Source organism: Cetorhinus maximus, unplaced genomic scaffold, assembly GCF_964194155.1.
Source record: "Cetorhinus maximus unplaced genomic scaffold, sCetMax3.hap1.1 HAP1_SCAFFOLD_1387, whole genome shotgun sequence".
Lineage (NCBI taxonomy): Eukaryota > Metazoa > Chordata > Chondrichthyes > Lamniformes > Cetorhinidae > Cetorhinus > Cetorhinus maximus.
In genome coordinates this window covers 62,103-86,850 of record NW_027597328.1, presented here as the reverse complement: position 1 = coordinate 86,850, position 24,748 = coordinate 62,103, and the positions used below count along the sequence as shown (strand labels likewise).

The 24,748-nt window shown below is 46.4% G+C and overlaps 1 protein-coding gene across 2 annotated transcripts in view; it reads left to right on the top strand.

The window, feature by feature from the left end:
* The first annotated feature begins 6,300 nt into the window (after positions 1-6,300).
* Positions 6,301-24,748, top strand: part of LOC144676135 (interleukin-1 receptor type 2-like) — a 31,454-nt gene continuing 13,006 nt past the window's right edge. The window contains exons 1-2 of one of the 2 annotated variants that reach the window (XM_078536645.1): positions 6,301-6,939; positions 21,866-22,128. In XM_078536645.1, the coding sequence (XP_078392771.1) occupies positions 22,095-22,128 (34 nt within the window). In that variant the 5' untranslated portion in view covers positions 6,301-6,939; positions 21,866-22,094. Of the gene's footprint in view, positions 6,940-21,865; positions 22,129-24,748 lie in introns of those variants that run through there. The other variant, XM_078536646.1, reaches the window with a different exon arrangement.

The window sequence follows — 24,748 nt, the reverse complement described above, 5'->3', positions numbered from 1 at the left end:
AAGAGACCAAGAAAAGTCATTGCCAGTGAACAATCCTCCACCTCATGGCTTGGCAAGAGACAGCTGTGTTCACTCATTGACAGCCGTCACTGAGATTATTTTCTGACCCTGTCCACTGATTGGTAATTAGAACTGTGGGTCTGGTGTGTCATCTGGTCATTTATTAGCCAGGGTTCAATTGGCACCTCTAACACTGGTTGGCTGGTGGAAAAAAATTCTTTCAGCCAACACTGGCTGCAACGTTTGCTCCTGCCCCCCCTCCCCCTGCTGCATTAAGAAGTTGGTTTGGCCAGTATTGTCACTGGTGAGACATACTGCCATTTCTTTGGTGTTCTGGATCTGTAAAAAGAAACTGGTGCGATTCATATCAATAAACGGTGTACACGTTACATGGTGTCTGGGCTGTCGAGTCGATGTGTGGACACAAATTTCATGAAATGAAGAGGTCGGTAAATGCACAGCAGGTCTGTCAACATCTGGAAGAGAGAAGAAGAGTTCATGTTTCAGGTAGGATATTTTGTCAGATTGGGCAGTGAACAAAGGGTAGACAATAGTAAGGTAACTGATCTTGGCAGTGGATGTAATTTATCTAGATTTTCAAAAGGCCTTGGATAAGGCCTCCCACAATAGACTAATGAATAAGGTCAGAGAATGTTGAATCAGGCAAGTGGCAGAATGGATTGCCAGCTGGCTTCTAGGCAGCAGAGTGGGAGCAAAGGGTAGTTATTCACAGTGGCCGAAGGCAGGAACTGGCGTTCCACAAAAGTCATTGCTGCTATTCACAATTTACATTAATGATTTGGACTTTGAATTCAAAAACACTATTTCTAAATTTATGGATGACACCAGATTTGTGGGAGGGGGTGTGTGTGGTGAGGTAGATAGCGAATACTGAAAAGGACTGCGACAAATTACAAGACGACATAAATAAACTTGCAGAATGGGCTAATTATTGACATGAAGTTCAACACAGATAAATGTGAGGTAGTGCGTTTTGGTAGAAAGAATAGGGAAGTTACTTATTGGAAGGTGAGAGTCTGAGTGGCGTAGAGGAAAGGGATCCCAGAGTACAAATATATCAATGACTAAAGGTTGTGCCACAGGTTAGCAGGGCCAACACAAATAAAAACAAACCAAGCACTAGGCTTTATTTCTAGAGGGATAGAATTGAAAAGAGGGGAAGTTATGCTGAACCTGTATTGAACATTGGTTAGGTCACACTTAAATACTGTGTGCAGTTCTGGTCACCAAATTATATAAAGGATATAGAGGTCCTGGAGAGGGCGCAGAGAAGATTTACAAGGATGATACCGGAATTGTTTGGATATACATATCGGGAAAGGATTGACAGACTGGGCCTCTCTTCTCTTGGGGGCAAAAGAAGGCTGCGGGGTGACCTAATAGAGGTCTTTAAAATGATGAAAGGTTTTGATAGAGTGGATACGGAGCGAATGTTTCCTCTTGTGGGGAAGAACATAATGAGAGGCCATCAATATGAGAAATCCAATAAGGAATTCAGAAGAAAGTACTTTGGCCGGGATGTTCCGGCCCCATTGTGGGCGAGGTGGTGTCCCAGCCAGGAGTCCACTGACTTGCGATGGGACCGGACAATCCTGCCCTTTGACCCAAAGAGTGGTGAGAATATGGATCTCTCTACCACAGAGAGTATAGATGCATTTAAAGGGAAACTTGACCAGCATATGAGGGATAAAGGAATAGAGGGTTACGACGATAAATTTGGATGTGAAAAGATGGGAGGAGGCTTGATCAGAGCATAAATACTGGCATAGGCTGGTTGGACTGAATGGCCTGTTTCTGTGCCATATGTTCTGTGTAATCCTATTTTGTAGAGCTGAAGAGGGAGAAGACAGCCGGCAGCAGTAATGATGACCTCTGTCTAACATTTTAACGCAGTAAATGTACCCAGGGAAGAAATGGAGGTGGAGTGAGAACATGGGAAAGTGACCAAAGGCCAAATTGTAGAAATAGCTTTTGAGGAAGTGGGAAGAATTAAAAAAGGGGAGTGAAATAAACTGAAAGGTGAACTGTCACCCAGTAAACAGGAGCTGGCAGATGAGAGATATCACAGCTAGTTAAGTCTTCTCTCCCTGCTGGCCTTGGGTTGGCATTTGGTAGCATAGTGGGAGCTAATAATCCAAAGACCTAGACTAATGATCAAAAGACAAGTTCAAAACCCACCACTGCAGCTGGGGGAACTTAAATTCAGTTATTTAAATAAACCTGGAATCAAAAAGCTAATCTCAGCAATGGTGACCGTGAAACTACTGAATTATTGTAAAAAGCCCATCTGGTTCACTAATACCATTTAGGGAAGGAAATCTGCCATCCTTGCCTAGTCTGACCTACATGAACAATGTGGTTGATTCTTAACTGTCCTCTGAAATGGTCTGGAAAGCCACTCAGCTCACTAATGCTTGGGTTTCCAACCCTCCAGGATTAGCCTGGAGTCACCAGGAATTGAAGATCAATCTCCAGGTCACTGCTGTGTGCAACACTGGAGAAAAATCATTAGGACATTAAACAGATTTGTTTTTGTTTCTTTGAGCATTTCTCTTTTCCAGATATAAAAATATTGAAAGTTGGGTGGGGAAGGCTGTTTGGCTGACAGTCAAGCATCATCCAATTGGGCAATGAGTCTTTGCGCTTTCCAATTGGTGTAGGAAGGCATAAGGATGGATGTGTTGGCCAACAAATGGCTGGAGCGTGGGGGCAAGTCATGTGATGAAACCTCCAGGAATACCTTTAATCATAGTTGGCAATCTTATACCTTGGGTATGGGCAATAAATGCTGGTCTTACCTGTGAGATCTGCATACTGTGAGTGTGTTAAAGATTGGGAGGAAGAAGGCAGAGAGTAGGGACAAAGGATTCCTTTTTCTAAGGGTGAGATGTGACAAGCTGTGTTCCCCAGGGATCTGTACTGGGCCAACAGCGTTTCACTATTATTGATGACTTGTATGATGTATATTTAAGTTTGCAGATGACACCAACTTAGAAGGCAAAGTAAGTTTTGCGGCTGGGAGAATGAAGCTACAGAAGCATGTAGACAGGGCTAAGTGAGAGCTCAGATACGTCAGGTGGAGGTGAATGTGGAAAAGTATGAGATCATCTAGACCTAAGAAAGAAAAATCAGAAAAATTTCTCATTGATGAGAGTTTCGGAGTCCCTGTGAAGGAGTAAAGGGGTTTAGAGCTCCCTGTACGCAAGTCCTTAAAAGCTAGTTGTGGGTACAAAAAAAAGATTTTTTAAAAAACAAATTAAATGTTGCCTGTATCTCAAGAGCTGGAATATAAAGGGATGGAGGTGATCCTTCAGTTATACAGTATCTTGGCCAGATCCCATCTGGATTAACTTCAGTCTGGCACCACAACTCAGCAAGGATATATTGGTAAAAACAAAAAACTGCGGATGCTGGAAATCCAAAACAAAAACAGAAATACCTGGAAAAAGTCAGCAAATTGAAAATTTGCATTGGGTAAGGGTATTAAGGGTTATGGAGAAAAGGTGGGTAAATGGAGTTGAGGTACAGGTCAGCTGTGATCTAATTGAATGACAGAACAAAATTGAAGGACTGCATTGCCATGTCCTGTTCCTAATGTTTCCCAGCAAGACACTGTCTTATCCCCAGATCCCCTGTTTTGAAGGCAACATTGAAGAAGCCATCAACATTCTGGAGCTGATTTAACTGCCCCTCGTTGATCTCTGGATGTGAGTGTAGCTGGAATGTTAATCATTAATCGTGCATCCTTGAAAAGCTTGCTAAGCCACTGAAGAGGGAACTGAGAGTCAACCGTGTAGTGTGGGACAAGACACGTATGTGGGCCAGACCAGGTAAAGGAGACAGTTTCCCTTCCCTGGAGGATATTAGTGAACCACCGAGTAGCTTGTCCAGCATCATAACAACCGCACTGCCATGACTATATCATGGCTACAGTTTTCATCCCGGGCCTGTAGGAGAAGAGGGTTTGAATACAATTTTGGGATAAAAGCAAATTTTGACAGACCTCTTTCATCAAGATGAAAAGGAAAAAAAAAAGTTCACAAATGCCTAATTTTGACAGGACATTCGAGCCACCATGCCTCAGCCAGCTCTTTAGCTCTTTGAAAGATTGGTCCCATTTGCACCACCCTGTCCTTACCCTAACAGCTTGAAAATTTCTCCTATTCAAGTACTTATCCAATTCCGTTCTGAAAATTATTAATGAATCTGCTTCCACTACACTTTGGGGGAAAAAGGGAACTGCACCAATTTTTAAATCGTTATTCATTTACATGATGTGGGTATCGCCGATCAAGCCAGCATTTATTGCCCATCCCTAATTGCCCTTGAAAAGGTGGTGATGAGCTACCTTCTTGAACATCTGCAGTCCATGTGGTGTAGGTACACCCACAGTGCTGTTAGGGAGGGAGTTGCAGGATTTTGACCCAGCAACAGTGAAGGAATGGCAATATATTTCCAAGTCAGGATGGCGAGTGGCTTGGAGGTGGTGGTGTTCCCATGTATCTGCTGCCCTTGTCCTTCTAGATGGTAACGGTCATGGGTTTGGAAGGTGCTATCTAAGAATGATAAGTTTCTGCACGCATCTTGTAGATGGTACACACTGCTGCCACTCTTTGTCAGTGGTGGAGGGAGTGATTGTGGAAGAAGTGCCAATCAAGCGGGCTGCTTTGTCCTGGATGGTGTCAAGCTCCTTGAGTGTGTTGGAGCTGCACTCACCCAGGCAAGTGGAGAGCATTCCATCACACTCCTGACTTGTGCCTTGTAGATGGTGGACAGGCTTTGGGGAGTCAGGAGGTGAGTTACTCACTGCAGGATATCCAACCTCTGACCTGCTCTTGTAGCCAGGGTCTTTATATTGGTTAATCCAGTTCAGTTTCTGGTCAATGGTAACCCCAGGATGTTGATAGTGGGGCCTTCAGCGACGATAATGCCTTTGAATGTCAAGGGGTGATGGTTAGATTCTCACTTGTTGGAGATGGTCATTGCCTGACACTTGTGTGGCACGAATGTTACCATTGGGACAGTCTTCACCTGAACTGGCAGTGTCCTGGCAAATAGTATAATTAGGGCTGTAGAGAGGGTATTAAACTGAATAGTGTGATGTGTGTGGGGCATTGGGGGAGGTGGTTTCACATGAGGGGAGATTTGGAAAGTCAAAGAGAAAAGACAAGAAAATAGTGCAGATTAATGATATGGGTAATGATAACCAGAGTGTGACAGGAAGGGACAGAGTGTAGAAGCATAAGAGTGCACCAGCAAATGAGGTCAGGATAGAGAAAATTGGTAAAAAGACAGAATTAAAGGCTTTTTAAAAATTCATTCACGGGATGTTGCCTTCACTGGCTGGGCCAGCATTTATTGCCCATCCCTAGTTGCTCTTGAGAAGCTGGTGGTGAGCTGCCTTCTTGAACCACTGCAGTCCATGTGGTGTAGGTACACTCACAGTGCTGTTAGGGAGGGAGTTCCAGGATTTTGACCCAGCGACAATGAAGGAACGGTGATATATTTCCAAGTCAGGATGGTGAGTGACTTGGAGTGGAACCTTCCAGGTGGTGGTGTTCCCATCTATCTGCTGCCCTTGTCCTTCTAGATGGTAGTCGTCGTGGGTTTGGAAGGTGCTGTCTAAGGAGCCTTGGTGAATTCCAGTTGAATGCACACACCATTCATGTCAAAATGGATGAATTAGTAGCACAAATAGAAATGAATAAATATATATATGATATAGCCATTACAGGGACATGGTTGCAAAATGACCATGGCTGGGACCTGAATATTCAAGGGTATTTGATATTTTGGAAGGACAAGAAGAGAGGAACAGGGGGTGGTGTAGCTCAGTTGATAAGGTATTAGATCAGTACATTTTTTGAGAAATCATTTTAGTTCAAAAGATGAAAATGTAAAACCAATTTGGATGGAGATAAATCAGAAAAGAAAGAAGTCACTGGTGGGCGTGCTTTATAGGCCTGACAGCTACATGTAGGATGGAGTATAAATCAAGAAATAATGGGGACTTGTAAGAAAAGTACTGCAATAATCATGGGAGATTTTAATCTTCACATAGTTTGGATAAATCAAATTGGCAAAGGTAGCCTGGAGGATGAATTAATGGAGTGTATTTGGGGCAGTTTTTTTTTAGAATAATAAGTTCCTGAACCAACCAGGGAACAGTCTATTTTAGACCTGGGAATGTCTATTGAGACAGGATTAAGTAATGAACTCAAAAAAAAAAAATCCTCCAGACAACAGTGATCATGGCATGACAGAATTTCACATTCAGTTTGAGGGTGAGAAATGTGGGTCTGAAATTAGAATGTTAAATAAAGGCAATTACAAGGATATGAAGAAAGAATTGGTTAAATTGGAATCTCAACAAAGATATATTCCATTGAGAAAGAAAGATGCTATGAGAAGGATGCACCATCTATAGCTAACTAAGTTAAGGATGGTATTGTATTGAAAGAAAAGATTTACAATCCTGCCAAGATTATTGATAACCCAGAAGATTGGGAAAATTTTCAAAACCAGAAAAGGATGACAAAAAAAAGGGAGAAATTGGAGTATGTGAGAAAACTAACAAGAGATATAAAAACAGACAAGAAAAGCTTCTACAAGTATATAACAAAGAAGAGAGTAGATAAAGTAAGTGTTGTCCCTTAGAGGATGACACTGGGGAATTACTAAGGAGAAGCAAGGAGATGGCAGAGACTTTGAACAAGTATTTTGCATCTGTCTTCACAGTAGGAGCCACAAAAAGCATCCCAAGAATAGTAGGAAATCAAAAGACAAAAGTGAGAGGAACTTAAAACCATCATGATTGCTAGAGAAAGAGTATCAGGAAAACTAATGGGACTAAAGGCTGACTGGTCTCTTGTACCTGATGGCCTGCATCCGAGGGTCTTAAAGGAAGTGGCTGCAGAGGTAAGTGGATGCATTGATTGTAATCTTCCAAAATTTCCTAGATTCTGGAAAAGTCCCAGTGGATTGGAAAACCACAAATGTAACACTTATATTCAAGAAAGGAGGGAGACAGAAAGGATACAATAGTTGTCATTGCCATCACTGAGACCAGCTTTATATCCAGATTTATTGAATTTAACGGGATTTGAACTCGTGTTCCCAGAGCATTAGCAGCAACCTCTGGGTTTCTAGTCCAGTGACATTACCGCTACACCACCGTCTCCCCTGTGCAGTAGCTTCATTGGGTTCATATCTCTTTCTAAAATATACTTTGCCCTGTTTCTGGCCCTTCAATGCTTTCTTATTGAACCAGGGTTGGTCTCTTGGCTGATTGTGTTCAAGCAGTGAGGGATGTGACAGGCTATGAAGTTACAGAATGTGTTCTTTGCATTTGCCATTGACTTTCTCCATGTCCCTTCAGGTCAAGTGCCTTAGGATCAGGATGGTGAGAATCTGCACTCTGCGAGCAGCTGACACCATCTGTACTCCCAACATCTCAGCCAAGAGACCCAATACTGCCAGTGTTAACCTGGAATTTCAACAGTTGTTAATGACAGGAGTGAGAGCCCTGGTAGATGCCCTGCCAATTCCTCCTGATGAAATCGATAGATTATCATCAGAATGTTAGCTCATCAGATTCTGATGGGAATTACTCTATGATTCCCTTTCCTGGTATTGCACAATTTCAAAACATTTTTAATCAGTGAGTCAAAAATTAAAATAGCTGGAAAAACTCAGCAGGCCTGACAGCATCTGCGGAGAGGAATACAGTTAACGTTTCGAGTCCATATGACTCTTCATCAGAACTGAAGAAATATAGAAATGAGGTTGAAACATAAGCTGGTTGAGGGGGGTGGGACAGGTAGAGCTGGATAGAGGGCCAGTGATAGGTGGAAGCAAAGAAGAGATTGCCAAAGATGTCATAGACAAAAGGACAGAGGGGTGTTGACGGTGGTGATATTAGTTAGGGAATGTGCTAATGGGGATATTAAGGGTAGAAAGCAGGACAAGCAAGTGACAGCCCTAGTGGGGGTGGGGTGGGGGGAAGGGATCGAAATAGGCTAAAAGGTGGAGATGAAACAATGGATGGAAATACATTTAAAAATAGGTGGGAAAAGAAAACTTTTTTTTTAATTATTTTTAAAATTATAAATTATTGGAAAAAGGGGGATTAGAAAGGGGGTGGGGATGGAGGAGTGAGTTCATGATCTAAAGTTGTTGAACTCAATGTTAAGTCCAGAAGGCTGTAAAGTGCCTAGTCGGAAGATGAGGTGCTTTTCCTCCAGTTTGCGTTGAGCTTCACTGGAACATTGCAGCAGGCCAAGGACGGACATGTGGGCATGAGAGCAGGGTGGAGTGTTGAAATGGCAAGCGACAGGGAGGTCTGGGTCATGTTTGCGGACAGACCGAAGGTGTTCCGCAAAGCGGTCACCCAGTCTGCGTTTGGTCTCTCCAATGTAGAGGAGACCACATTGGGAGCAGCGAATGCAGTAGACTGAATTGAAGAGAGTGCAAGTGAAATGCTGCTTCACTTGAAAGGAATGTTTGGGCCCTTGGATGGTGAGGAGGAGGGAAGTAAAGGGGCAGGTGTTGCACCTTCTGCGGTTACATGGGAAGGTGCCGTGGGAGGGGGTTGAAGCGTCGGGGGTGATGGAGGAGTGGACCAGGGCGTCCCGGAGGGAACGATCCCTGCGGAATGCCGCCGGGGGGGGGTGAAGGGAAGATGTGTTTGGTGGTGGCATCATGCTGGAGTTGGCAGAAATGGCGGAGGATGATCCTTTGAATGCGGAGGCTGGTGGGGTGATAAGTGAGGACAAGGGGGACCCTATCATGGTTCTGGGAGCAGATTCCCTAACTAATATCACCACCGTCAACACCCCTTTTTCCTTTTGTCTATGACATCTTTGGTAATCTCTTCTTTGCCTCCACCTATCACTGGCCCTCTATCCAGCTCTACCTGTCCCACGCCCCCCTCCCCCCCAACCAGCTTATATTTCACCTCATTTCTATATTTCCTTAGTTTTGATGAAGAGTCATATGGACTTGAAATGTTAACTGTGTTCCTCTCCGTAGATGCTGTCAGACCTGCTGAGTTTTTCCAGCTATTTTTATTTTTGTTTCAGATTTCCAGCACCCGCAGTATTTTGCTTTTATCTTAATCAGTGAGTCGTTGTGATCTGGAATACATTGCCTGAAAGATCATAATATGATTGTAAGGAATAGAAGCAGGAGTAGCTAATCGGCTCATTGAGCCTGCTCCATCCTTCAATAAGGTCATGGCTGATCTGACTGTGGCCTTAACCCCACTTTCTTGTCTGGCCCCTCATAACCCTCAACTCCCTTGTCAGTCAAAAATCTGTCTAACTTGCCTTTGAATATATTCAATACCTGGGGATGTGGGTTCAAATCCCATCACCCATGTTTATCTTGTTCACTCCTTTTATCATTTTAGACATCTTTATAAAACATAATTTGAAATAAATAGACTGGGGTGAAGGCCAAGGAATCAACAGGATACAGGACAAAGCAGCAGCCCACTTGATCGACATCCCATCCTGGGTGGTGGGGGAGGGGGTGCGGGGCGGTGGTTCTGGGCTCATTGGCCAAGTGGCCTGTCAATTGGGATGCTCAGCGACCAGAGCAGCCAAGCCAATGTCTAGAGCAAAATAAAAGCAAAATACTGCGGATGCTGGAAATCTGAAACAAAAACAGAAAATGCTGGAAAAACTCAGCAGGTCTGACAGCGTCTGTGGAGAGAGAAACAGAGTTAACGTTTCGAGTCCGTATGACTCTTCTTCAGAGCTTAAAGGTCTGGAGCATCCTGATTGACAGGTTATTCAGCCAGTGATAGCTATTGCTCTGAACAGCAGCAATCACTGACTGAGTCGGACGTGCCAGTTTCCCCAGTCCCTCCTTTCCAGTGAAGCTTTCATTACTTCAGACCTCAGTGGAGTGCAAGATAAATTAAAGCAAAACACTTTGTACTCACCTCTACCCCACAGAACGCCCTGCCCACCCTCCTGCCACTCGATGGCGATGGTGTGTGGCCCTGGGCCAGGCCCTTCCCGACCCCATTGCCTGCATTCCACCCCCTCCCCCTCCCCCTCCCCGGACATTGTGCCCCCTCCACCCCGACCTCTCCAAATCCCCAACCCATCCACCAAACGCATGGACGGTCCAGAACAACTGGCTCCGGAGCCACATGGTCCGAGTAATGAGGCCGCTGTTCGACGCTAAAAAGATTAACACCGGCAATTGGAACTGAAACACGTGGATGCCTCAGGGCGCAGGGCGTTCTCCATGGCCTCGGGCGATGGGGATGAGTTTCCGGCTGTCTCTCCCACCCCCCCCCCACCCCCCCACCCCCGATTTAGAAAATGTGAGTACACTACTTGGCAGTAATGCAGCCATGCTGATTGGAAAATCACCACTTTATCTCTCAGAAGACCAGGAAGGCAAGGTTTATGGAGGTAGACACCATCCTGACTTGGAAATGTATCGCCATTCCTTCACTGTCGCTGGGTCAAAATCCTGGAACTCCCTCCCTAACAGCACTGTGGGTGTACCTACACCACATGGACTGCAGTGGCTCAAGAAAGCAACTCACCACCATCTTCTCAAAGGGCAACTAAGGGTGGGCAATAAATACTAGCCCAGCCAGTGAAGCCCATGAATGAATTATATAAAAAAAAGACAACATTGGTCAGGTGGGTGGTAGTCTTCAGGATTAGAATGTGTTCCCCTCCTCCCCCGTTGCTCCCAATCCACATCCCAATAAACAAATGAGAATACCTTGAACTAACAGTGACATAGAGGAAATCAGTTTGATGGTATCAAGGAGATGAGGAAACATTGTGTTTAACTGACAGGCCAGAAATAAAAAAGGGAAGTTGCAGCTACTAAAAACTCCTTGGTCCCAGGATTCACTCTGAAAAATGGAAATAATTGAGAGAGAGAGCGTGTGAACCCTGAAATTGGGACTGAGCTGGGCGGATGCACACACACACACCCCCACACACACACAGGCTGGTCGGTGTGGGGACACACTTATATACACACACCCACACCCTCCTCCTCCCTCCGTCCCTAGAAACCTATCCACACGCCGGGCCAGGAGAGGAGGAAAACCCAGGCTGAAAGGCAACCCGCTTCTGACCCCCACTTCCGTATGAATTCTGCTGGGACCAGCAGGGAATGTGTGTCTCCAGAGGCGAAGGCAAGAGTGGTGTTAGTTAAACCCAACCCCTTAGCTCTGCCCTGGTCCCCCTCCCCCTTCCCTGGTGACCAGGACTTGGGGCCTGGTCTATCTCTCTCTAGCTCTGCTCCTTAAGCGAAAACGCAAAAAGGTTTCATTAGTTAGCTCCGCCGCTTAATGGTCATTTTTATTGTTTTTACTAACCAGCAATGTATTGCTTTGACATGTTTTTTCTCTCAGCCAGTTGGCTTATGTTTTATTTCATAACTTTGTTTTGAATTTCATGTTTAATGTTGTGCTAAACCAGATTTCAGGCAGCTGTTGTTGGGTTTCTTGCTGAATTCGAATGAGAGGATCATAAGAGTCTGATTGTTTTTTGGAGTTATTTTTGCTCCAATTGAAACAGGAAGTGTTGGAAATGCTCAGCACAGCTGGCAGTATCTGTGCAGAGAGAAACAGAGGCCAGTGACCCTTTGCCAGAGCTAGTGCAGATCGTGGACCTGAAGCATTGACTCTGTTTCTCTCTCCACAGATGCTGCCTGGCCTGTTGAGTATTTCCAGCATTTTCTGTTTATATTTCAGATTTCCAGCATCTTCAGCACTTTTTTTTAATCATATGCTCCATGCTGGACATTTGTAAGTGTGGTTAGTTTCAGTTTAAAACGTGAAATTATTTATCGCTCAATGCCAAGTGCACTCTTGTTAACAAAGCAGACTTGTGTGGATAGAAATACCACATTATTGCAGGTGAATTGGTTGCCACTAATTTACTGGAAGGTTTTGCCATTTTTAAACTTGGAAGTAAAACCGGGAATCATGCACCTATAGAATATGTCACTGTTAGTTCAAGGTATTCTCATTTGTGCATGGGATTGTTGTTTGTGGTGCTTGAGATTCAAGTCTTTTGGATGTTGCTGTCCAGATATTGCTTAGGGCCAGGTTCAAAGAAGCAGAGCTAGTTGCATAATATGAACAAGGAAGTTGTGTGCAATTGTCTGACAAAGCCATGATTGTAAAATGTATCATACTGAAACCATGAGCCTACAATGGGTTTTATAAATAGAGGCATAGAGTACAAAAGCTAAGAAGTTTTGCTAAACATATATAAGACAGTTTGATCTCTCCGTGACTATGGTTTCAAATCCTGGGCACCCAAAGGATGTACGGGGGAGGGTTAATGGGGGACCGGGGGGGGCGGGTAAAGCACCAGCGCCCATTATTTCTCTCCCTGGTCCTGCTCGCACACCACGCCCCCCCCCTGTCAAACAGCACTGTGGGTGTACCTACATCACATGGACTGCAGCGGTTCAAGAAGGTGACTCACCACCACCTTCTCAAGGACAATTGGGGATGGGCAATAAATGCTGGCCTAGTCAGTGACACCCACATCCCGTAAACAAATAAGTAAAAAATAAAGATGAGACAGGCTGTAGGCTGGGAGAAGGTTGCCAGCATAGGGATTTGGACCTTAGTTCATATTTAGAAGAAGCAGAGACTGGGAGATGGACAAGGGCAGCAGGTTCATGTGATCAATATCGCCTCCAGGTCACACTCAACAATAACAACTTGCCTTTACATAGTACCTTAAACATTGTAAAACATACCCAGGTACATCACATGAGTGTTAGGGATTAAGTTTGACATCATGAGATATTAGAACAGGTGAACAAGTTTGGTCAAAGAGGTAGGTTTAAAGGAGCATCTTAATGGAGGAGAGTTAGGTGGAGAGGTTTATGGAGTGCAAAGATCTACAATTGAGAAGGAGGTGGTGTTGGGAAGACTACTTTTACTTAAAATAGATAAGGTCACCAGGACTGGATGAAATTTATCCAAGGGTACTGAGGTAGAAATTGCACAGGCACCAGTGATAATATTCCAGTCTTCCTTAGAGACAAGGGAGGTGCAAGAGGACTGGAGAACTGTGAATGTTACACCCTTGTTCAAAAAGGGATAAAGCTGGCAACTACAGACCAGTCAGTCTGACCTCAGTAGTAGGGAAACTTCTGTAAACTATAGTTTGGGATAAAATCAACAGTCACTTAGGCAAGTGCAGGATAATTAAGGAAAGCCAGCATGGATTCACTAAGCGAGAATCATGTTTAACTAACTTGCTGGAGTTTTTTGAGGAGATAACAGAGAAGGTTGATGAGGGAAATGCTGTCGATGTGGTGTATATGGATTTTCAAAAGGCATTAGATACAGTGCCACACAACAGACTTGTGAGCAAAATTCTAGCTCATGGGATAAAAGGGAAAGTTGGCACTTGGGTGAGAATTTGGCTGAGTGACAGGAAACAGAGTAGTGATAAATGGTTGTTTTTCAGTTTGGAGGAAGGTTTGTAGTTGAGTTCCCAGGGGTCAGTGCTGGGACTGGACGGATCACCCAGCATCAACCTAGGCACCAGAAACGACAACGGCAATCTCAGCCCTGTCGACCCTGCAAAGTCCTCCTTACCAAAATCTGGGGGCTAGTGCCAAAACTGGGAAAGCTGTCTCACAGACTATTCAAGCAACAGCCAGACATAGTCGTCATCATCATGGAATCATACCTTACAGATAATGTCCCAGACACCACCATCCCCATCCCTGGATATGTCCTGTCCCACCGGCAGGACAGGCCCAGCAGAGGTAGCGGCACAGTGGTATACAGTCGGCAGGGTGTTGCCCTGGGAGTCCTCAGCATTGACTCTGGACCCCATGAAGTCTCATGGCATCAAGTCAAACATGGACAAGGAAACCTGCTGCTGATTACATCTACCATCCTCCCTCAGCTAATGAATCATTGCTCCTCCATGTTGAACACTACTTGGAGGAAGCACTGAAGGTGGCAAGGGCACAGAATATACTCTGGGTGGGGACTTCAATGTCCATCACTGAGAGTGGCTCGGTAGCACTACTACTGACCGAGATGGCCGAGTCCTAAATGACATAGCTACTAGACTGTGTCTGCGGCAGGTGGTGAGAGAACCAACAAGAGGGAAAAACATACTTGACCTCATCCTCACCAACCTGCCTGCCGCAGATGCATCTGTCCATGACAGTATCAGCAGGAGTGACCACCGCACAGTCATTGTGGAGACAAAGTCCCACCTTCACATTGAGAATACCCTCCATTGTGTTGTGTGGCACTACCACTGTGCTAAATGGGATAGATTTCAAATAGATCTAGCAACTCAAGACTGGGCATCCATGAGGCACTGTGGGCCATCAGCAGCAGCAGAATTGGACTCGAACACAATCTGTAACCTCATGGCCCGGCATATCCCCCACTCTACCATTACCATCAAGCCAGGGGATCAACCCTGGTTCAATGAAGAGTGACGGAGGGCATGCCAGGAGCAGCACCAGGCAGATCTAAAAATGAGGTGTCAACCTGGTGAAGCTATAACACAGGACTACTTGTGTGCCAAACAGCATAAGCAGCAAGTGACAAAGCTAAGCAATCCCACAAATAACGGATCAAATCTAAGCTCTGCAGTCCTGCCACATCCAGTTGTGAATGGTGGTGGACAATTAAACAACTCACTGGAGGAGGAGGCTCCACAAATATCCCCAACCTCAATGATGGAGGAGCCCAGCACATCAGTGCAAAAGATAAGGCTGAAGCATTTGCTACAATCTTCAACCAGAAATGCTGAGTGGATGATCCATCTCGGCCTCCTCTGGAGGTCCCCAGCATCACCCAGTCTTCAGCCAATTCGATTCACTCCACGTGATATCAAGAAATGGCTGAAGGCACTGGATACTGCAAAGGTTATGAGCCCTGATAATATTCCAGCAATAGCAATGAAGACTTGTGTTCCAGAACTTGCTGCGCCCCTAGCCAAGCTGTTCCAGTACAGCTACAACACTGGCATCTACCCAGCTATGTGGAAAATTGCCCAGGTATGTCCTGTACACAAAATGCAGGACAAATCCAACCCGACCAATTACCTCCCCATCAGTCTACTCTCGATCATCAGTAAAGTAATGGAAGGGGTGATCAACAGTGCTATCAAGCAGCACTTGCTTAGCAATAACCTGCTCTCTGATGCCCAGTTTGGGTTCTGCCAGGGCCACTCAGCTCCTGACATCATTATGGCCTTGGGTCAAACATGGACAAAAGAGCTAAACACCCGAGGTGAGGTGAGAGTGACTGCCCTTGACATCAAGGCAGCATTTGACAGAGTGTGGCATCAAGGAGTCCTAGCAAAACTGGAGTCAATGGAAATCAGGGGGAAAACTCTCCACTGGTTGGAGTCATACCTAGCACAAAGGAAGATGGTTGTGGTTGCTGGAGGTCAGTCATCTCAGCTCCAGGACATCACTGCAGGAGTTCCTCAGGGTAGTGCCCTCAGCCCAACCATCTTCAGCTGCTTCATCAATGACCTTCCTTCCATCATAAGGTCAGAAGTGGGGATGTTCTCTGATGATTGTACAATGTTCAACATCATTCGTGACTCCTCAGATACTGAAGCAGTCCATGTCCAAATGCAGCAAGACCTGGACAATATCCAGGCTTGGGCTGACAAGTGGAAAGTAACATTTGCACCACACAAGTGTCAGGCAATGACCATCTCCAATACGAGAAATTCTAACCATCACCCTTTGATGTTCAATGGCATTATCATCACTGAGTTTTTAAAAAATTGGTTGTTGGGATGTGGACATCACTGGCTAGGCCAGCATTTATTGCTCATCCCTAATTGCCCTTGTTCAGGGGGCATTTAAGAATCAATCACGTTGCTGTGGGTCTGGAGTCACATGCAGGCCAGACCGGGTAAGGATGGCAGATTTCCTTATCTAAAGGACATTAGTGAATCAGATCAGCTTTTACAACAATCGATGCAAATAAATGCAGCTTACAATTTTTACACAGTAAAAGCAATCCAAAAATCTGCTCTTTTTATAAGTTTGAAATTCAGTCTCAAAGCCAGGGAGAGCCCGTGCCCCCCACTCCATCCCAGCCCCCACTCCATCCCATCCCCCCTGCACCACCACCCCCACTCCATCCCCCCTGCACCACGCCCCCCCCACTCCATCCCCCCTGCACCACCCCCCCCACTCCATCCCCCCTGCACCACCCCCCCCATTCCATCCCCCCTGCACCACCCCCCCCATCCCCTCTGCACCACCCCCCTCCATCCCCTGATCTCCCTAGTCTCTTGCTCCACCTCGAGCAGCACGAGATCCTTGACGGTACACAGCTAAAGAAACCAAACAGATGAAGGGGGATGTGGGGGGATAAAAACGTTCATGCCAATTGCCACCATTACTGTTAAATGTTTGGTTTTTAACTACCCGCGACTGGAAACATCGCAATATCTTCCCCATTCTCTCAAATACAAACAAGAATTATTTTAAAGAATGGGCTGCCTGGGACAGGAACCAGAAATCTCAGAAAGGTCAAAATGTGACGAACACACAGTTTCATCGTTGCGTCAGCTTTTATCAAATTGTGGTTAGACTGCGTCAGGTAACGCAATGAGACCAGGCCAGGCCCAACTCAACCCTACTCCAGCTGAATATCCCCAATCGTCTTATGATGCAGCTTGATGATGAAATTCATGGCGCAATGGGCGGTACTCTCACTTCTGACTCAAAAGGTCATGGATTCAAGTTCCATTCCTGAGACTTCAGCACAAAAAACTCCAGGCTGACACCCCAGCACAGTGCTGAGCGAGTGCTGCACTGTTGGAGGGTCAGTACCGAGACAGCGTCACACTGTCGGAGAGCCGGTACTGAGGAAGTGTTGCAATGTCGGAGGGTCAGTACTGAGACAGTGTCACACTGTCGGAGAGCCGGTACTGAGGAAGTGTTGCAATGTCGGAGGGTCAGTACCGAGGGAGTGTCACAATGTCGGAGGGTCAATACCGAGGGAATGCTGCACTGTCCTTGCACTTATTCTTTGACAGCACAGCCCTCACCCTCTGATAGCGCAGCGCTCCCTCGGTTCAGACCCTCCGACACTCCGGTGCTCCCTTGGTACTGACCCTCCGACAGTGCGGTGCTCCCTCGGTACTGTCCCTCCAACAGTGTAGCACTCACCTGGACTGTTGGAGGATCAGTACTGAGGGAGCGCCGCGCTGTCGGAGGGTCAGTGCCGAGGGAGCGCCGCGCTGTCGGAGGGTCAGTGCCGAGGGAGCGCCGCGCTGTCGGAGGGTCAGTGCCGAGGGAGTGCCACGCTGTCAGAGGGTCTGAACCAAGGGAGCGCGGCGCTGTCGGAGGGTCAGTGCTGAGGGAGCGCCGCGCTGTCGGAGGGTCAGTGCCGAGGGAGCGCTGCGCTGTCGGAGGGTCAGTGCTGAGGGAGCGCCGCGCTGTCGGAGGGTCAGTGCCGAGGGAGCGACGCGCTGTCAGAGGGTCTGAACCAAGGGAGCGCGGCGCTGTCGGAGGGTCAGTGCTGAGGGAGCGCCGCGCTGTCGGAGGGTCAGTGCCGAGGGAGCGCCGCGCTGTCAGAGGGTCTGAACCAAGGGAGCGCGGCGCTGTCGGAGGGTCAGTGCTGAGGGAGCGCCGCGCTGTCGGAGGGTCAGTGCCGAGGGAGCACTGCGCTGTCGGAGGGTCAGTGCCGAGGGAGTGCTGCGCTGTCGGAGGGTCAGTGCTGAGGGAGCGCCGTGCTGTCGGAGGGTCAGTGCCGAGGGAACACCGTGCTCTTGATGGGTCAGCATTGAGGGAGCATTGCACTGTCAGAGATGCTGTCTTTCAGATGAGACGTCAAACTGAGGGTCTCTCAGGTAAAAGGAGGGTTTGCCCCTGTGTCCTGAGGCCACCATTTATCCCTCTAGCAACATCATTAAAAACAGGTTATCACATTGCTCTTTGTGAGACGTCGTTTTGTGCAAACTACCTGCTGAATTTCCTACATTGTCAATGGTCACACTTCAAAAAATACTTCATTGTTGCCAGGCCCGAGAGAAAAGGTCTACTCTCAATAATGGAACGCCAGCAGCAAGAATTGAGAATGAAATGATGTGGGGGCCGTGGGATGAGGAGTGGGACCAGACACAGGAGCCTCCAAACCTGAAAATGAGTGGGAATGTCGTCGGTGGAGGGTGACAGTCTGGAGTCAGCTGGTGTATTTTTTTTTAGCTCAACAAGAATTTGAGGTGTGAACTTCTTGCTAATAACACCCGTGGGCAGGTACAGCCCACATCCTGTTACTGAATTAAAATGAATTAATTCATCTGCTAAAATTTTCCCCTTGGTGGTTTTTTTTGCTCTCCTCTCCTCGCTTTGGGCCTAAGGGGGCTTTGCTGCCTCAAAAGACTGATGAAGAAATCAATCAAAAACAGAATTACCTGGAAAAACTCAGCAGGTCTGGCAGCATCGGTGGAGAAGAAATCAGTCAACGTTTCAAGTCTTCATGACCCAAGGGTCATGAAGACTTGAAACGTTGACTGATTTCTTCTCCACCGATGCTGCCAGACCTGCTGAGTTTTTCCAGGTAATTCTGTTTTTGTTTTGGATTTCCAGCATCCGCAGTAGCTTTTAGCTTTTTGTTTTTATGAAATCAATCAACCCACCCTGCTGCTGTCCCTATACATGTGGGTAAAAAAATGTCTTGTAAACTTGAGAAACAAACTGTAGGAAGGATAAAGCTTCATCCTCTGTCACCAGACATCAGCTGCTACACTGATCAGCTCAGGCAGAAACGTTTGATAAAAACTCTAACTTCCCACTTGTGGAAAGAGCACAAATCGCTGTGAATTTGTTCATTAAAGTGAATTAGTGCGGGGAATAGTACACTTTCAAGCAGCCAGAGGCAGCATTAACCTTGCTCCACATTTTCACTTCCAGGACAGGTACAGCACAGGGTTAGATACGGAGTAAAGCTCCCCCTGGTGCCCTAACAATACATACTAACTTTGTAATTAACTCATTAAAGTGTTAAATCAAACACCAACATGTTTATTCCTGAACATGTGAAAGAGATGGAGAAAAAAAACACAACTGATTAGCGAAGCCTGCTGGATCAATCACTCAGTGTCACAGCCCTCAATGTTCCCCAGCCACCAACTGTTATATAATCTCCGGGAAGAGTCAAAAAACAGATACAGAAAGCCCACAACAACAACAGCAACTGGCATTTATATAGCACCTTCAACAGAGCAAAACATCCCAAGGTGACCCTGAGCCTCATAAGGAGATATTAGGGCAGGTGATCAAAAGTTTGGTCAAAGAGGTTTGTTTTAAAGGAACAACCTAAAGGAGGAAAGTGTGGTAGAGAGGTGGAGAGGTTTAGCAGGGGGGGGGAATTCCAGAGCTTGGGGCCCAGGCAGCTGAAGGGACGGCCACCAATGGTGGAGTGATTAAAATCGAGGATGCTCAAGAGGCCAGAATTAAAGGGGCACAGAGATCTCAAAGCTGGAGAAGGTTACAGAGATTGTGAGGGGGGTGGGGTGGGGGCGAGGCCACGAAGGGATTTGAAAGCAAGGATGAGAATTTTAAAATCGAGGTGTTGCAGGACTGGGTGCCAATGTCAGTCAGAGGGCACAGGGGGTGACGGGTGAATAGGGCCAATTCAGAGGACCAGAGGGACCTTGGTGTACATGTCCATAGATCTCTGAAGGCAGGACAGGTAGATCAGATGGTTAAGAAGGCATATGGGACACTTGCCTTTATTAGCTGAGGTATAGAATATAAGAGCAGGGAGGTTATGTTGGAGCTGTATAAAATGCTAGTGAGGCCACAGCTGGAGTACTGTGTGCAGTTCTGGTCGTCACACTATAGGGAGGATGTAGGAAGGTGGAGGCAAGGTCATCCTATAGGCGACCAAAGGCACAGCTGCCAAAGGTGGAGCAAATAAAACTGGGGATGTACAAGAAGCTGAAATTAGAGGGGCACAGATACCTCGGAGGGTTGTGGGGTTGAGGGAGATTACAGAAATAGGGAGGGGGGGAGGGTGAGGCCATGGAGGGATTTGGAAATAAGGATGAGATTTTTTTAAAAATAGAATGATTGCACTGGAGAGGGTGCAGAGGAGATTCGCCAGGATGTAGCCTGGGCTGGAGAGTTTCAGCTATGAAGAGAGACTGGATAGGCTGGGGTTGTTTTCCTTAGAGCAGAGAAGGCTGAGGGGGGACCTGATAGAGGTATACAAAATTATGAGGGGCATAGATAGGAAGAAACTTTTCCCCTTGGTGGAGGGATCAATAACCAGGGGGCATAGATTTAAGGTAAGGGGCAGCAGGTTTAAAGGGGATTTAAAGAAAACTTTTTTTCACCCAAAGGGTGGTTGGAATCTGAAACTTGCTGCCTGAGGGGGTGTTGGAGGCAGGAACCCTCACAACATTTAAGAAGTATTTAGGTGAGCACTTGAAACGCCTCAGCATACAGGGCAATGGGCCAAGTGCTGGAAAATGGGATTAGAATAGACAGGTGCTTGATGGCCGGCACAGACACGATGGGCCAAAGGGCCTGTTCATGTGCTGTATAACTCTATGACTCTATGACTCTATGAGTGGGAAAGGTGAATTCCTCTGGAATCGATCAGCATGAGTTTTTGATCACAGTGACCATGAGGTACATTATCCACCAACTAATTGCAAGCAGCAAATCAGCCTTCCCTAGGAACTCAATCAATTCTCTGCTGGTAGATTGTTTGTGGTGAATCCACATATAAAGTGCTGACCACTCACTCAGAGACCCTTGACATCCCCAACCCACCAGATGAGATTAACTTCCTGACCTCGAGTTCTAGGCTTACTAACTTGTTTGTCCGAAGCCTCATTCTTCCTAACCTAATCTAATTTTAAACGATCTACCACAGTGTATAAGAATTTCCAACAGATAATGTCTATCCTCAGTTTAAAAATTCTCATCCTTATTTCCAAATCCTTCCATGGCCTCGCTACCCCCCACTCCCTATTTCTGTAATCTCCTCCAACCCCACAACCCTCTGAGGTCTCTGTGCCCCTCTAATTTAAGCATCTTGTACATCCCCAGTTTTATTTGCTCCACCTTTGGCAGCTGTGCCTTTGGTCGCCTAGACCCTATGCTCAGGAATTCCCTCCCTAAACCTCCCCCCCCTCTCTCTCTCTAAGTCTTTTAAGTGGGAGAAACCAGAGCTAGGGGACACAGTTTAAAAATAAGAGGCCCCCCTATTTAAGACGGGGATGAGGAGAAATGTTTTCTCTCAGAGGGCCACGAGTCTTTGGAACTCTCTTCCCCAGAGAGTGGTAGAGGCAGGGTCATTGAATATTTTAAGGCAGAGGTGGATGAATTTTTGACTAACAAGGGAGTCAAAGTTTAGCGGGAGGAGGTGGAATGTGGAGCTGAGGCCATGATCGGATCAGCCATGATCTTATTGAATGGTGGAGCAAGCTCAAGAGGCCGAATGGCCTACTCCTAATTCGTACGTTGTTCATATGTAATTCACTCCTTAAAACCCACCTCTTTGACCAAGTGCGTGGTTGCTTCTCCCAATATCTCAGGAAGACCTCAGATTCTGTCAGTATTGAATTAGTTGATCGTAGCCGGGTGGACGTATGGCAGCTACAGGTGAGCTCAGTGGCCAGAGGTTGGGAGGGGAGAATCCAGCCAGGGTTCCTGGATTGTTGCAGAGTTGGGAAGCACATGTCAGCCAAGGGTAGAATCCCGCTCAACCGTAGAATCAGAACTGGGAAGTGGACTGAATCGTGGATTGGAAATGAGGAAAATGGGATCAGAATGTGGATGTAGACCAAGGTCAATGACTGATACAATTACCTGTTGACAGTGACAGAGCAGTGAGTCACCACCACAATCCGTCCAATGACATGTCACATTCCAAGCAACGAGGCAAAGAGAAAATAAACAAACGAAAACAAAGCAACATACGCAAGTCATGTGGTTCTCCACACGCGAAAGGGAAGTGGTTTTCTGAAACTATAAACAGATAGCTGACACGGATGCAACATTGACAGTACAAAGCTCTGTAACTCAAACCTGCCACAGAGAGACTGCTGATGACAACCAAAACCTTCAGGAACCACCAGATCGGTGAGAATTTGCACTTTTCTCTCTTTAGGATAAAAGTGATAGAAAACGCGGATACATTAAAAGATAATCAAGTTTATAAATTAACGTGGACAAGTTCTGGTTAATGACTCTCGTGCCACTACAAACTGTTTATCATCATTTACTCTATCTAAATTAGGAAGTGTTTTGATGGGACAAATGCTATAAAGTGTTTCCAGTGGCAGGAGGGTCGGTAACCAGAGGATACAGATTTGAGGTAATTGGCAAAAGAACCAGGTGGGAGATGAGAATTTTTTTTAATGCAGCGAGGACTACAGTGTGATTGCACACGAATAGGGGAGAGAGCTCATCCTGAGTGAGACACAGCCAGAGTGAGTGTGGGTATTGGCAATTTGGTGCACAGTGGGAATTCAGTGCATAGGAGAAGAGGTGCTCTTTGCATTTCTTTCTTTGCTATCCAACTTCTTAAATCTTCAGAGAGTCGACTTGTCCTGCCTCAGCAGTAGAGGCTACTGTAGTAGTGGGTAAGGTCAGGTAAGTATTTACTACTTTCATCACTTATAGTTTAAGGTTTTTTTGTGGTTTATAGTTTGTATATTCTGTAGTAACACGGATCAGGAGAGAAGGGCCCTAGAGTAATTGATTTAAAAGGTTTAATTTAAAAGGATAAGTCATGGCAGGAGAGCTCAAAGCTGTGGTGTGCTCCTCGTGCTCCATGTGGGAAGCCGGGAATGTTTCCAGTGCCCGGGACCAGCATGTGTGCAGGAAGTGTGTACAGCTGCAGCTCCTGGAAGCTTGGGTTTCAGAGCTGGGAAAACTGTGGAGCATCCGCGAGTCTGAGAGCATCGCTGATAGCATGTTTAGAGAGGTGGTCACACCGCAGCTGAAGGGACTTGAGGAAGGAAGGGAATGGGTGACCACCAGGCAGTCCAAGAGAAACAGGCAGGTAGTTCAGGAGTCCCCTGGGGTCCCGCTCGCAAATCGGTATTCCATTTTGGAGGCTGATGAGGGCGTTGGTTCCTCCAGGGAGTGCAGTCAGAGCCAAGCTTCTGACACCATAAGCAGCCTGTCTGTACAGGAGGGGAGGAAGAGCAATAGTAATAGGGGATTCTATAGTCAGGGGAACAGATAGGCGCTACTGTGGCCATCAATGTGACTCCAGGATGGTATGTTGCCTCCCTGGTGCCAGGGTACAGGATGTCACTGAACGGCTGCAGGGCATCCTGAAGGGGGAGGGTGATAAGGCAGAGGGCATGGTACATGTTGGTACCAATGACATAGGTAGAAAGAGGGATGAGGTCTTGCATCAAGAATTCAGGGAGTTAGGCAGTAGACTGAAAAGCAAGACTTCCCGGGTTGTAATCTCTGGATTACTCCCAGTGCCATGTGCTAGCGAGCTCAGAAATAGGAGAATGGCGCAGATGAATACGTAGCTTAAGAGTTGGTGCAGGAGGGAGGATTTTACACTCCTGGATCACTGGGACCGTTTCTGGGGAAGGTGGGACCTGTACAAGCGGGACAGTCTACATCTGAACCAGAGCAGGACTAACATCCTTGCGGGCGGGTTTTCTAGAGCTGTTGGGAGGAGTTTAAACTAATTCAGCAGGGGGAGGGGACACAGAATGTTAGCAGAATAGGGACACATCATGATACAGTAAAACAATCAAGTCAGAGGGAGTACAGCTGCAATAAGCTTCAAGGAAGTAAGGCAAGGCTGGATGGCCTCTACTTTAATGCCAGGAGTATTACATGTAAAACGGATGAGTTAAGGGTGAGGATTGACACGTGGAATTGTGATATGAGACGTGGTTGAGGGAAGGGCAGGATTGGCAGCTCAACATTCCGGGATATAGAATCTTCAGGCGAGACAGGGAGGGGGTAAAAGAGGAGGAGGCGTTGTATTATTAGTTAAGGAGTCAGTTACTGCAGTAAGGAGAGATGATATCTTGGAGGGGGCATCGAATAAAGCTTTGTGGGTAGAGCTTAGGAACAAAAAAGGGGCAGCCACATTGTTAGGTGTTTATTATAGACCCCCAGATAGTCAGTGGGAAATTGAGGAGCAAATATGTGCACAATTAGCGGAGGTGTGTAAAAACAATAACAATAGGGTAATTATATTAGGTGATTTCAACTTTCCCAACATTAATTGGGATAGACATAGTGTTAAGGGCTTGGATGGAGTGGATTCCTTGAAATGTGTACAGGAGAACTTTTTAGGTCAATATGTAGAGGGTCCAACAAGGGAGGCGCAGTGCTGGACCTAATTCTGGGGAGTGAAGCCGGACAGGTGGCTGAGGTGGTGGTGGGGGAGCATTTTAGTGATAGCGACCACAACATGGTACAGTTTAAGTTTGTTATGGACAAGGAAATAGACAAGTTGTAAAAAAATGTTTTGGACTGGGGGAGAGTGGATTTTAGTAAAATAAGGCAGGATCTGGCCAAGGTAGACTGGGAACAGCTACTTGTGGGGAAATCTACAGAGGAGCAGTGGGGGGTGTTCAAAAAGGAAATGGGGAGGGTACAGACTCAACATGTTCCCTCTAGGGTGACAGGAAGGAGTAACAAGCCCAGAGAACCATGGATGACCAGAGATATTCAGGTTACGATGAGAAGGAAAAGAGAGGCTTTTAGCAGGTACAAG